The sequence below is a fragment of the Zootermopsis nevadensis genome, unplaced genomic scaffold (genome assembly GCF_977971745.1).
Source record: "Zootermopsis nevadensis isolate Lab colony 2312 unplaced genomic scaffold, Znev_1.0 Znev_ptg000001l, whole genome shotgun sequence".
Taxonomy (NCBI): Eukaryota; Metazoa; Arthropoda; class Insecta; order Blattodea; family Termopsidae; genus Zootermopsis; species Zootermopsis nevadensis.
This window is the reverse complement of record NW_028259133.1, coordinates 15925861-15938043: the sequence shown is the minus strand read 5'-3', so window position 1 is coordinate 15938043 and position 12183 is coordinate 15925861. Positions and strand designations below refer to the sequence as shown.

At 39.3% G+C, this 12183-nt stretch overlaps 1 protein-coding gene and 1 long non-coding RNA gene across 4 annotated transcripts in view; one reads left to right on the top strand and one right to left on the bottom strand.

Annotated features, from left to right (window-relative positions):
* Positions 1-45: 45 nt before the first annotated feature.
* LOC147875216 (uncharacterized) overlaps positions 46-12183 on the top strand; it is an 88952-nt gene continuing 76814 nt past the window's right edge. Inside the window, exon 1 of the long non-coding RNA XR_015533954.1 lies at positions 46-454. This is a non-coding gene — a long non-coding RNA (uncharacterized LOC147875216). The remainder of the gene's footprint in view (positions 455-12183) is intronic.
* LOC110833088 (uncharacterized) overlaps positions 1626-12183 on the bottom strand; it is a 44048-nt gene continuing 33490 nt past the window's right edge. The window contains exons 5-8 of one of the 3 annotated variants that reach the window (XM_087344179.1): positions 8708-8841; positions 7714-7924; positions 5658-7401; positions 1626-5090 (exon numbers count right to left, since the gene is read on the bottom strand). In XM_087344179.1, the coding sequence (XP_087200305.1) occupies positions 4678-5090; positions 5658-7401; positions 7714-7924; positions 8708-8841 (2502 nt within the window). In that variant the 3' untranslated portion in view covers positions 1626-4677. Of the gene's footprint in view, positions 7402-7713; positions 7925-8707; positions 8842-12183 lie in introns of all 3 variants that reach the window. The other 2 variants (XM_087344176.1, XM_087344173.1) reach the window with 2 other exon arrangements.

Genomic DNA, 12183 nt, shown 5'->3' with positions numbered 1-12183 from the left:
ACGTTTCCTTCCAGCATTTCATTCTTTCCCAGTTGGTAGCTCTGTGGTAAACAATGGCGGATGAAACAACTCGTTTGAAGTGTGGCGGTTCGTGTATGATGTAGCTTCAAAATCCCAGTGCTGTAAAGTGACATTGTATCTCATTTTGGGTGGAGTGAAATTTAATATATGTTGCTAGAGGTTCTTAGTGACTTCAGAAATGTTGCAGCATATCGTTTTGGTGGGCTGCGCGTATGAGTTCCGAATTCTTTTACCGAGATGAGACTCGTGGAAGAAGAATGAAAAGGACAAATTATAAACAATAGTTTAGAGAACAGTGATGAGAGAACTGATGACACGATTAGTGGAAGGTCATAGACTGGTAGTTGTGCAACTGTCAAGAGCGGTAGCGTAGAAAAAAACCGGGTGCCGAGGATGTATCCAGTTGAATAAAATTGGATGTCATGTTTCGCAGGTACTGTAACGACGAATTTTTAAGTAGTACTGTTTTGTTTCTCAGAATTATACTGGACAATATCTCAAACAAACGCTGCGTTACTCAAACTGTAATAAAATTTTGATTATATTGTGCAAATGTCAAGATTTGCTGTTGTATGTGTGCACAGTACCCAGTGTAGGGAATTATAATGCATATTTGATTAATTTTGTAGATGTTAAATGAAAATGTTGGTAAGATATGTAGTGCTAAAGTTGGATCGCAGCACATAAAAACGAATTGAACAGGTATTTAATTTAAAAACTGAGTGATATTCAAGGCAGACAAGAGTACCATATTAAAATTTCAAACAGGTTTGCAGAATTCATAAGAAAGTACCCTCTACATAATGTGGATTTTTTTTAGCTGAGGAGGTTTTAGGATATCACAAAAGTTTGTGAAGTAAATGATGATTTGATTAGTGTTCCAGATTAGTAGAAGAAAGAATTCCGGAATGAAACAGTTCTAAGTTCATAACCAAATAAATAGAGATAGATATCTCAACATAAGATAGGATACTAGCCAGGGAGATAGTAGTAAGGAATTATCACTAGTAAGGCAATAAACTGTTTTGAAACAGTTAATATTTATCAGATTACATAGTGCCACATTCCAGAAAACAGTCATCTCTATATTTTTCACTGTATATATTATTAATACATGAGGTGTGGTTGGTGGTATTTAGTTCTGTGCATTTTTGTTTCAAGCTCAGGAATATATATTCCTAAGACTGTGAACTTCTTCATTATAGAGACAGTATGATGTTTTCATTTTATTAGTGTCTGCCTCTATCATCCTCTTATTGTCTGATTTGTAGTCACTTGCAACAAAGTAGTAGTAGTTGTTGTTGTTGTTGTGTTTTTTTTTTTAAATTTATTTACTACATGTATCTTGAACTAGAGCACTGATCTGATAGCTTATAATTAGACTTTACTATAGTCAGTATCTAATTTAAGTATTTGTAGTTTTACTTTGGAATTTCTATTAAGATATTCATAATAGCATTTGATGATTCATATTATCTTTTAGTGAACTGCAACTAATTGTGTCAGAAATGCCATTATAATTCTAAGGTGCAGTATAAGAGCATCACAGCAATGGAAGAGACAAGCCATGCACAAGAAAATGTGACATACAGAAAGACCAGTAGTCATGCCAGTGTTTCAGAGCACTAACACTCTGTTTATTAAACGTAATACATTGAATGGAACTCATTACATTTACTCTCTGGATTGATGTAAGGACTACAGTCTGCAATGTAAAACTGTAACATCTACATTTTTCTTTCTGTCGTGGCCAACAACTAGCCATGTTCTGAAATGTTTCTTCCTTTAACGAATTGCAGCATATAAATGGCAACATTTAAAGGTTTCTTCCTCTATAGAAAATATATAATGTACATCAGTTCTTATTACAAAAATATAGACATTTCATACAGCCATTTTGAAGTACCACTAATAAAATGATGAGGTTTAATATTTAAGTTTGAATTATTAGAGCTTACAAACTTAAAAAAATAAACACTCAGTACTTCAATTGCCTTTGTTACATCTAATCAATATCATATTGAGTATTATAAATTAAAATAGCCCTTGAAGAATTTATAACTTAAAAGGCTGTAATACCTACAGCTGTCAAGTATACTGCATCATTATGTATTTGTGTTGAAATATGATTGTCTGTTAGTATATTTAAAAGAAATGGCTAGGAGAATTTTGAAGATGGCTGTCTTCTGGGTTCTTGTGCCATGTAGTGTGGTGTAAGTTTCCCACCGTTTCAGAGGTGCTTGCTACCTCCATCATCAGGGCAATAGCCTTGGTGATGAAGGCATTACGGTGACAGTAAAATTCTACCAGACTACATGCCACAAGAACCCAGAAAACACCCATCTTCGTACACGCAGCTGTGAGCACCTGAAATCTCTTAGTGACCATCTTGACTGATATTTATCAAACATTCCTTGTTAATAAATTACAATGACATAGCATATATGGAGAGAAGTGAACAAAATTAAATTTTAAAACAGCAGTAAATCTATTAATGGTGCCCAACAGAAAATAAAACTTTGGTGAAGTGAAATGTCAGGCAGAGCATATAATCACATGACACAGAATGTCAATCTAAATGTGGTTCTGAATAATTTTGGTTTCTTTGTAACTTGGTCAGTTCTGTCATGTGAGAAACTGCTTTGGCATTATTATTCATTCTGCTTATATTTTGTGTTCCTCATTATAGTAGAGTCAGCAGTGAAAGAATTTTAAAGTAATCCATTTTATCTGTAAAAATCTTGACAGTTATTCTGTGACATCTGTGTTAAGAAGTGGTGTTTGCTGTAAATCCTGATATGCCAATGATTTAAAGATGGTGGTTGTCTGTTTTTACAACATTTTTGTATGCACTGTCTGTTATTTAACCCATTGGGTGTGCATGGCTGGGGAGATTTGGGGTTAATATCCGCTAATGAAGCTCTCTAGAAACATGTCAACTATTCTTTTACTGGAAACTCTGGCACATAATGTGTAAAATAATATTTAAATTTGGTATTTAAACTTTATGCATGTTGCTGAAAAAATGTGCAAATTCATTTTATTTTAAATATTTAATATCACTAGTTTCATCATGGAACAGTGATTTGGAAATGTGGCATGCTTGGGCTTATGTTACCATACCAAGATACATAACTCTGTTTCAGAGCAACTGAATGCATAAAGGAGTGAATAATATATGTAATGATGTCCTCACAGACTGTGATAAGACATATAACACACTGATTTTCTAGGCTGTATAATCTAGCTAGACAGGTACCTGTACACACATGAAATTCAGATCCCAGCACAAATATATGTATAGGACTAGGACTGTTATAATATCAGTTAAGTTTTTAATACATAATTATTTTCACATGTTTATAAAGTTAGGTAGAAAACTTCTTTTGTAGAAGATATTAAGAAAAACATTAAACCTATTTATTTCTATCATCCATCACCGATATTCTTTTGTCTCTGAAGAAGGCTGACATCATGCTTACTTAGTCCCCCAGAATTTCAGACCAGCCCATGGGCCACTTCCAGAACATCACACACTAACAGTGGTTTATGGACTACACTTTATGAACAACCAGTTTTTTTAAGCTGCCTCCACAACTAGGGTTACCTTATTACTGCAGGATAACAACACTTTTGTTCATTTGATGCGATTTTTCTAAACAAGCAGATTACAGTAATAAAACAACTTGATAACAGTTTGTAAAAGAAAACCAACGTGTGTATGATTGATTACAATTAATTTTTACTGACAGTTATAAATATATAGAATAATAAGTGTTTTCATGGTATGTGTTCATTGCAGCCAAGTACAGCCATCTAGTTTGATCATGTACACTCAGTGGGATGAACAAGTTTGTACACAGTACAGTGAAAAAGTAATTGCAATCATTTTCCTCAGTTCTACTACCACCTTTTCATTGCCATGTGGCAGGAATTAATAGACAACTGTGTCCAGTTTTGCATGATTTCATGTAGCTGCTGGAAGCTTAAATTTTCAATATTTGTGTTAAATTCTACAACAAACAAGTGTTTTCTGCATTATAAATGTTGTCCTGTTGAATACTATATTTTACATCCAGATTTGGTATCTGGAATATTCAGAATATAAATAATGACCTGGTTTAAATATGCTTATACTTTTGATGACAAACTATAGTGAACATGTTATATCTATTTAAGTGAGTTATTTGAGATAATCTAACATTCTGTGAGAAAGGTGAACAATTAAGATTTGGTCCAACAGAAACCCATAAGAAGGTACTGTAGCTTATGAGGAGGGACTGCACAATTTTATATATGAGCACATTCATTAAATTTTTATTTACTGATATTACCTTATTACTAACTGGTGCAAGTCACATTTGTGCTGCACACTGATTACAAAAAAATATTATTGATAACCATTCTTCAATAATTCAGTTCTGTGTGTAATGCATCCAGTTGTCAGTATGGTAACATCTGCAATCACCCTTGACAGGTTGATACGTAGTTTTAATGGGAATTGGAAGGGTGATTTGGAATACAAAGAATTTTTAAGTCCAGTGACTCTTCATTAAATTGGTAATGGTTTGTTACTGTCTGTTTTAGAAACATAAAATCATATTTAGGACCACTCAACATTCAATTCAGATGGATCTATTTTTGATGCATTATTTTTCAGTACAATGTAGCATAACCTACATTTGGTTCCCTTCTCTGCTGCTGCTGGATCCAACTTGACCTTTGCCTTTCATTACTATATAAAGTATCATCTACCAGCAACAGAGGCCCACTCTCATGGCTAGGAACACCCATTCGGTATTGTGATTCTGTCTGAGTGTATCTGGGAGGATTGGTATCATGAGAGGGTATTTTGTCATCATACTGTGTGATGGGTGTCTTCTTCCTTGCTTGTTGTGTGTTATATTGCGCTATGCCACCTTGTTGCTGTGCATAAGCCAGTTGTCCACCTCTCGTGTCAGTATCTACGACCACAAGCCTGGGATCCTTGACATGATCTGACAGTGAAGCATAAGGTGCTCTTGTTATGTGTCTCTGGGAGGCAGAACCTGCTAGATACCCACGACCACCTGTTGAAGAAGATGAGGGGTCATTACTGAGAGCTTCAACCCCTTGATTTGGAGATGATGATGATGATAATGAAGGTGATGGTGATGATAATCCAATTTTAGTTTTAAACACCTGGACCCTCTGGAGCGTTGGCTGTTGTGGGAATGACACAAGTGCAGTTGCAACACTTCTTGTTGGATGCAGTGTTGGATGTAAAGCATCATTCAGTGTCACATCATATTCTGATTCATCAATGTCCGCCAAGTTTGTTTGTGCTGGCAAATCTGGTACTCTTGGTGAAGAATTGATTGAAAGTTTAGGGGTTGTCTTTGTTGGTGTCCTGTAGACTGCAACAGATGGTGCCACCTTTGGAACACCAAATGGTGTCACTGATCTGATATCTTCTGAGGCTACCACAGGTGTCTTCACTGGTTGAGATATTTGTTGATTTGAGGGATTATCCCCACTTGGTGTTTTTGCAGTTGAGAGGCCAACATCTTTTGTTCTGAAGCTTGAAGAACTTGGTCCAGTGGCTGGCAGAGGTGGATTCTCTTGAACAGTTTCTGGGGAATTTGGTTTGTACTTACCAGTATTGGCATTCCTGTTGGTGGCAGTTTCACCAACATTTGCTGAAGTTGCTTGTTTAGTTCGGAAGTTTCCTGTTGCAGAAGATGGAGTCCTAGGATGGTTATCCTCAACTACTTTGCTTCGATATTTATTGTTACCTGACTGTACCCTTCTAGGAAGTTCCTCTTCGACTGGGCCACGCAGAGAATCTCTGATTTCTCCAGATTTATAGTTGCTTTGAGAGATTGGTCTTGATGTCAGAGCATCAGAAATGTCTGGGGAACGTCCCATACTTGTCACAGTTCTTAGTCTTGGTGCATCTTCTTCTTCATAATCATCTTCTACTTTGGGTTGATAATTTGAAGCTGTTAAGGGCTGTGGAAATCTACCTTGCTTATCCCCTGTTCTGTCATCATTTGAAGAATCAACGTTTGAAGTCTGCTGTGGAGCTTTGGAACCAAGTGATTGTAAACCACGTGGTAATGAAGGATTTCCCCCTCTGCTTGGTAAAAATGGTCTCTTACTATTTCCTGATCGTTGCGGTGGTAAGATAACATCGTCATCATCTTCTTCAGCATTAGTACTCACTTTTGTAGGTGGTGGAGATGGAAGTGGGTTGACTGATTGTTTGAATGGTCCTGCTGCCACCTGGGTACCTCTCTGTGTTTGTGTCTGCCTGTTTTGGTAATTTTGTTCTGGGACCTCTTCATCATCATAATAATCTGTTTCTTCTGATGGTTCTTCAGAGTATGTCACAGGTTTCCTAACTGGTGCGGCGTGTTTCCGTTGGCCATCTGATCTGTAAACCATTGATTCTGAAGCCTGTGATCTGGAAGGTGTATACTCATCAACAGTGGCCTGTGGCTGTTGATGAACTCTCTTCCTGTGCACTTGTCTTGTGCTACTGCTCCCTGGTGCTGTGCTAATATAAGCAGGTCTGGATGCTGGTACAGGCTCATCATCTTCCTCATCACCATATCTAGAAGACTGTCTGCCCTTTTGTTGATGCGAATAATCATGATCTTGTCGTGTTGATTGGGCTGTGGGTCTGTAGTAATCTTCCTGCCTACCAGAGCCCTGCTGAGGTCGTTTCCTTCTTCCATTAGCTGGTCGCACTGGCCTTCTAGGCTCTTGATCATATGGTTGATCATAATCATCAGCTATATCTTCAAGAGGCAAGGGAGCATACTGAGGGACATTCTCTGCAGGGCGTCTCCTTGAAGGTCCTGCAGGTCGATTACGTCTTAGAGGGCGTCCATCACCTGTCACTGTTGGTCGTCTGATTATATCCCTTTCATTTGTTGCAGTTGGAGGGTAAGTGTCAGGATTTTTTATTCTGGAAGTGCTTTGCGAATTCCTCTCTGGTAGAACGTATGCTTCTTCTTCATCATCGTAATACTCATCATCCTGGTGGACTGCTGGACGAGCCTGGGGTTTGGGTCTGGTATATGTGGCGGCTGGTTCTTCAGGTGCTGATGCTGTGCCTGTGGGTGACCTGCGCGTCGTATAGTCATACTTATTTCTTTCATTTAGGGGTACTGGAGGCCGAATTTTGGGCGGAACTCGGTGTCTGTCGTACACTGAGGCAGAAGGTCGTGGCTTGTCTGCCTGTTGTTGAGGGTCATCCTGGTCGAAGGGTGCCGAAGGGGCTGACTCGGGACGGCGCTGGTCGTCCTCTAGAGGTCTTTGCGGACGACGATGCTTTCTGCGGCGACCGTTGCCAGCATGCGCAGACGGTGGCACTGTAGCTGTGCTTCTGTGAGCCTGGTTACAGAAATTTGAGGAATGCTAATTACTGACTGAATGATTGAAACATATGCACAGAAAAAAACTCTCAGCTCTTAACTCATGAAAGACTGCAACTAGTATATTGCGGCTCATGTATAATATTTCTGTAGGAAGACAAAATGTAAACATCATCCCTTTGCACATTTTATACCTTGAATATCTAGTATGGAACGAAAAGTATGCATGTTATTTAAACAAATAATACGTTTATGGTAATTTGGGCACATGGAGGCTTAAAACAGTTTGTAGCTCTTTTCAATTGTTAGATTATTACAATAGAAATTATACCGGCAGCTCTTCGTCGTAGTACTCAGGGTCTTCCTCGTAGTCATCGTCATAGTAATAGTCGTACTCGGGACGACGAGGGCGGTAGGGGCGCCGTCTGCCTTGTCCCGGTCTCGGTACTGGCTGGAGGCGGCGGGCAGGTGGGGGCGGTTGTGTAGCCGCTGTCGTGGTGGTCGCTACCGTTGTCGTGGCCTGCTTGTACAGCGCTTCGTTCCTATTGAAACAGAAACCACGAGAGGCGTGTCACAGACTAGTCACTATGCCTATGCCTGCCCTTCACTGATATTACGAAGAGCATAATATTGTAATTCTAATATTCTGGCTTACTGGCCCTTAGGCAGGAAATTTAGTTGCACTCTTTTCTGCAGACTTCTTACTCTAGTCAGACATTTTCTGCAAAAACTTGACTCTAATACGTTTTGAACAGAGAACCTCATTTTTAGAAAGCTCGCAGATGGGATTGAACCATAGAAAGTACTTTATACGACATTAAACCCTTTAAAACCCAGTGATAATTACATGTAACACATACTTTAAGATTCAGTAACTCTGAATTTTTCTCTGAGTGCATTTAATGGGTTTCGCGTGCTTATCAGAATGAGCAGAGAATCTTTATCAGAAGAACATTAGCTACTTGATCTTGGTAGTGGAAACTCGAGATGGTTTTTTTAGGCAAGAACTTAATTTCTAAATATTGTTTAGATGATCTTCGGTTCCAAAGAGATAATTTAATAGCGTTGTGACTATACGTACAGCAATTATAATTGCCATGGTGGATAACCCAGAGACATCCTTACAGTGATGGTTATTCTCTGGGCCTTCCAGGAATCGAACCCATTTGCCATTCCCATAGGCAGTCACTTTACTGACAGCTATCCAGACCATCCAAAGCAAGAATCAAACCCCGATTTTCCATGTCATACCTGCCACTATACTTATCAGCTGTCCAGAGCAACTAGGTGAAATAATTTTTATTATTAATACATCGCTGCCTTACCGCTTGAAGTACTTGGCCGAGTTGACGCAGTCGACTTCAGATACGAAGTGGCAAATGAACGTTTTCTGATCGAACGCTGTGTAGTTGGCACACAAAAAGTCGTACCTGGTTCCAAACAGACAGTGGTGGTAAACCTGTCAAACATAAAGCGTTCTGGGATTTGTAGTTCTCATGGGGGTGAAGATGTCGATGTTGGTATTCTGGGTATGACGGTATGTGGACTTATAGGTAGATACCGACATTATGGAGGAGCATACTAACATACTGTATCTAACTTTAAGGTATCAGGGCCAAGCTAACCTAACCTTACATAGCCGAACATAACCCAAACTGAAGACGGCTGCCGTCTGGGTTGTTTCCCCGTGTACTCTGGTAGAAATTTACCGACGTGTCATCGGTATTGTTGCCGCCATTTTCTGAGCGTACAGCACAGTGAGTGAGTTAAGTCAGCCACTTTTTCCTTTCTTTGTTTTTGTCACACGTGGGTGTAGCTCGTCAAATGTGGTTACGATTCTGAGCCTGGATGCGTGAGTGACAAAGAGTTCCTGGCTCTCGGTGCGCCTATTCCAGTTCTACCTACAACGGGAAGCTATAAATTATAGCATCCCTCGTATCTTGCTTGGGCCGTTTCGCTAGTTCGTTCTTTCGTACGGTTAGACGTTTCCCGACATTTTCTTTTTCTCCTTGGCAGTACTAGGGGTAGAGTATAACTCCTTACGTGAGTTTCCCCAGTCCTCGACTATACAAATTACCTTAGTCAAAAGTTCTTCACGATTTGTTACTAAAATTTATTCGTGAAGCACTTTAAAACAACTGAAGATTTAATTTAATAGAACTAATTTTCCAGGAAACCATGTAAGTAGGCCTACAATTATAATTTTGTGTGTTATAATATTCAGATTTCAGAGAACACAGTGAGGTAAAATATTCTTCGCTGAATGCTAGCCGAATTTAATTCGATCATTGTTATTTATTTTTTGGTTGGCTTACGGTTTTCCAGACAACGACGTGTGGAATACTGTCTGCCCAATAGTATTTGCGCTCTGTTTCTCTTAACAATGGTTTCTGTTCTGTTGCCAAGTTTCTGCCGCTTTCTAGCCCAACTCAAAGACTCGCCTGGTCGATAGAATGTAGTATGGTAGAGTGACACTCAACTTCAGAGAGCAGGTTCTCGAGAAATGACTCTAAACCACACCCTTTAACTCTGTTTCCCTAACATCCGTTTTGATATTATCTTTGCATCTACGCCTGGGTCTGCCGAAGAACTCTTACCTTCAGGCCTTCCAACCAAAACCTTTTACGGATTTTGTATATTCTCTATGCTATCTGTTCCACCCATCTCATATTCCTTGATTTGATCATCCTAATATTTGGTTTAGCTGTGGAAAGAAGCGACCTATGAATGTCTTACGGCACAACCGAAATCTTTTTATGATGATGGAAAAGGGAAATTTCTGGTCTCTTCGTTAAAATGCATTGAGAAGCAGGACGACTACGTAAGAAAATATGGTAGCTGTCAGCTATTATTTTCACATCGACAGAATTGCCTTTAATATTTTTCTTACCTTCGTTTTTAAGTTATATCTACAATCGAATTTAATTTTTGCTTAAAGATAAGTCCAGCTTGGTTAATAATTTCAAATTACCCAGAAAGCAAAAAGAAATGTCACCCTAAAATACCTTTTACTGAATGCCGGACAATATGAAGATCTGTACCTGAATAGGTTTTCGGCAGACTTATCGTGGTTTTCTTAGTCAATTTGGGAATCATGCTCAGCATGGACGGCACTGAAGTTGAGTGATACGGGATCATCAGAGCACACTGACGCGTGCTGTAAACCTGCTCCAAATAAGATCGCGACAAATCTTGACTTCATCTTAACGCCATTCACTTTCAGGTTCGGGGTCTCAGCAAGAAGTTATGTTAGAAAGGCAAGCAGTTCCTTTCATCCCGGCGAGAGCCGTAGTTACACCGGCGAAGGAAAAGAAAATTGACACCCACTCTACACAGGGTCTTTTTCATTAAAAGTACTCGTATCTAGAGCCGGAGTAGCTCAGTCAGTTTAGTGAGTGACTGGCTACGGACTGGACGACCGGGGTTCGATCCCCGACGGGGGCAGAGGATTTTTTCTCTAGCCTCTGCGTCCAGACCAGTTCTGGGGTCTCCCCAGCCTCTGTTCAATGGGAACCGGGGTCTTTTTCTGGGGCTAAAGAGCGACCTGGGTGTGATGCTGACCACTCACCCCCATCTAGTGCCGAGCTTAAGAATGAGTAGCAGCTGTATGACCTCTCCCCCCAAGCACCTACATGGTGTGTAGTGAGAAAGCTTATTTTTTTTGTACACATGGGACGCAGCAAATCAAATGTTTTCGTATTAACGCTTTACATCCTTCGTAATTAACCAAGATAAGTAATGATTTTAATATGCGTGTGTTATTCTGTTACACTTGTGAAGAAAAATGCGCTTTCTCAAATATTACGTTAGGATTTCCCGTTATTTTTGACGGGAAAATTTCTAGTGAACACATGCTTCCTTTCATCTACGTTTGTTTCTAGACTGTTTTTCGGTATTGTTTCGGTGTTATTTGTATCATTAACGTTTTTGCTTGAAAGAAAGAGAATGAAGTTTCGCAACTGAAAAAGAGGATAAAAATACAAGGTTGAACAGTACGAAAACAAAAGGACGGGACTGGAGGAAATATGAAACGATAAAGGAGGAAGTAAAACGAAAGCCACACAAATAAGAAAGAAAGTAGTGAAGGGAATCACGAACGAGAGAGAGGATCTGTTCTTCAGTTCATTCTGCGTGACATGGGTACGACGGAGAAATGAAGTTCATTGCCAGAAGAATAAGAGCAGCGAGATACATCATTTTACTCTAGGTAAAGAGGTTCCTTGCAACAAAACCAATTTTAGAGGAAACATGAATCCTGCTGGTCACCGTCACCACACCACATCACCACTGAAAGTGAAGCTCATGCTTCTCTTCATAATTCATGAACTCAAATGGGATTTGGTTATGCACACAATTTATAGTTTCGTAATCAAATACTTTCTTTAATGGGATTTCATGGGCTTTTAAACACGTTCTTGTAGGCCTAGTAGGTTTTTGTGTTTCTCTTTAAGATAAGAACGGGATTGAGTGTTTTATGAAGTCCTGAATAGTATGTACGGATCAAAGAAGAGGCGTTTTAGTAAAATGGTGACTATTACATGCCGAGGTAGTTCACCTAGCAGGAGGAACTGCTAGCTTCAGTGCTAGATATATAGAGGATGTAAAACAAATTCAATAAGTAAACTGAACTTTAAGCAATGGCGCTACCTTGGCACGACCTTGGGATAACAGCGTGACACAACCTACCCTCACCCAACATCACGCAACATAAATTTATCGAACGTTACCGAACCAAACCCAATCTAACCTAACCTAACCAACCTTAAAGCAAATTAATCTAACGTAACGTACCCTAACTTAA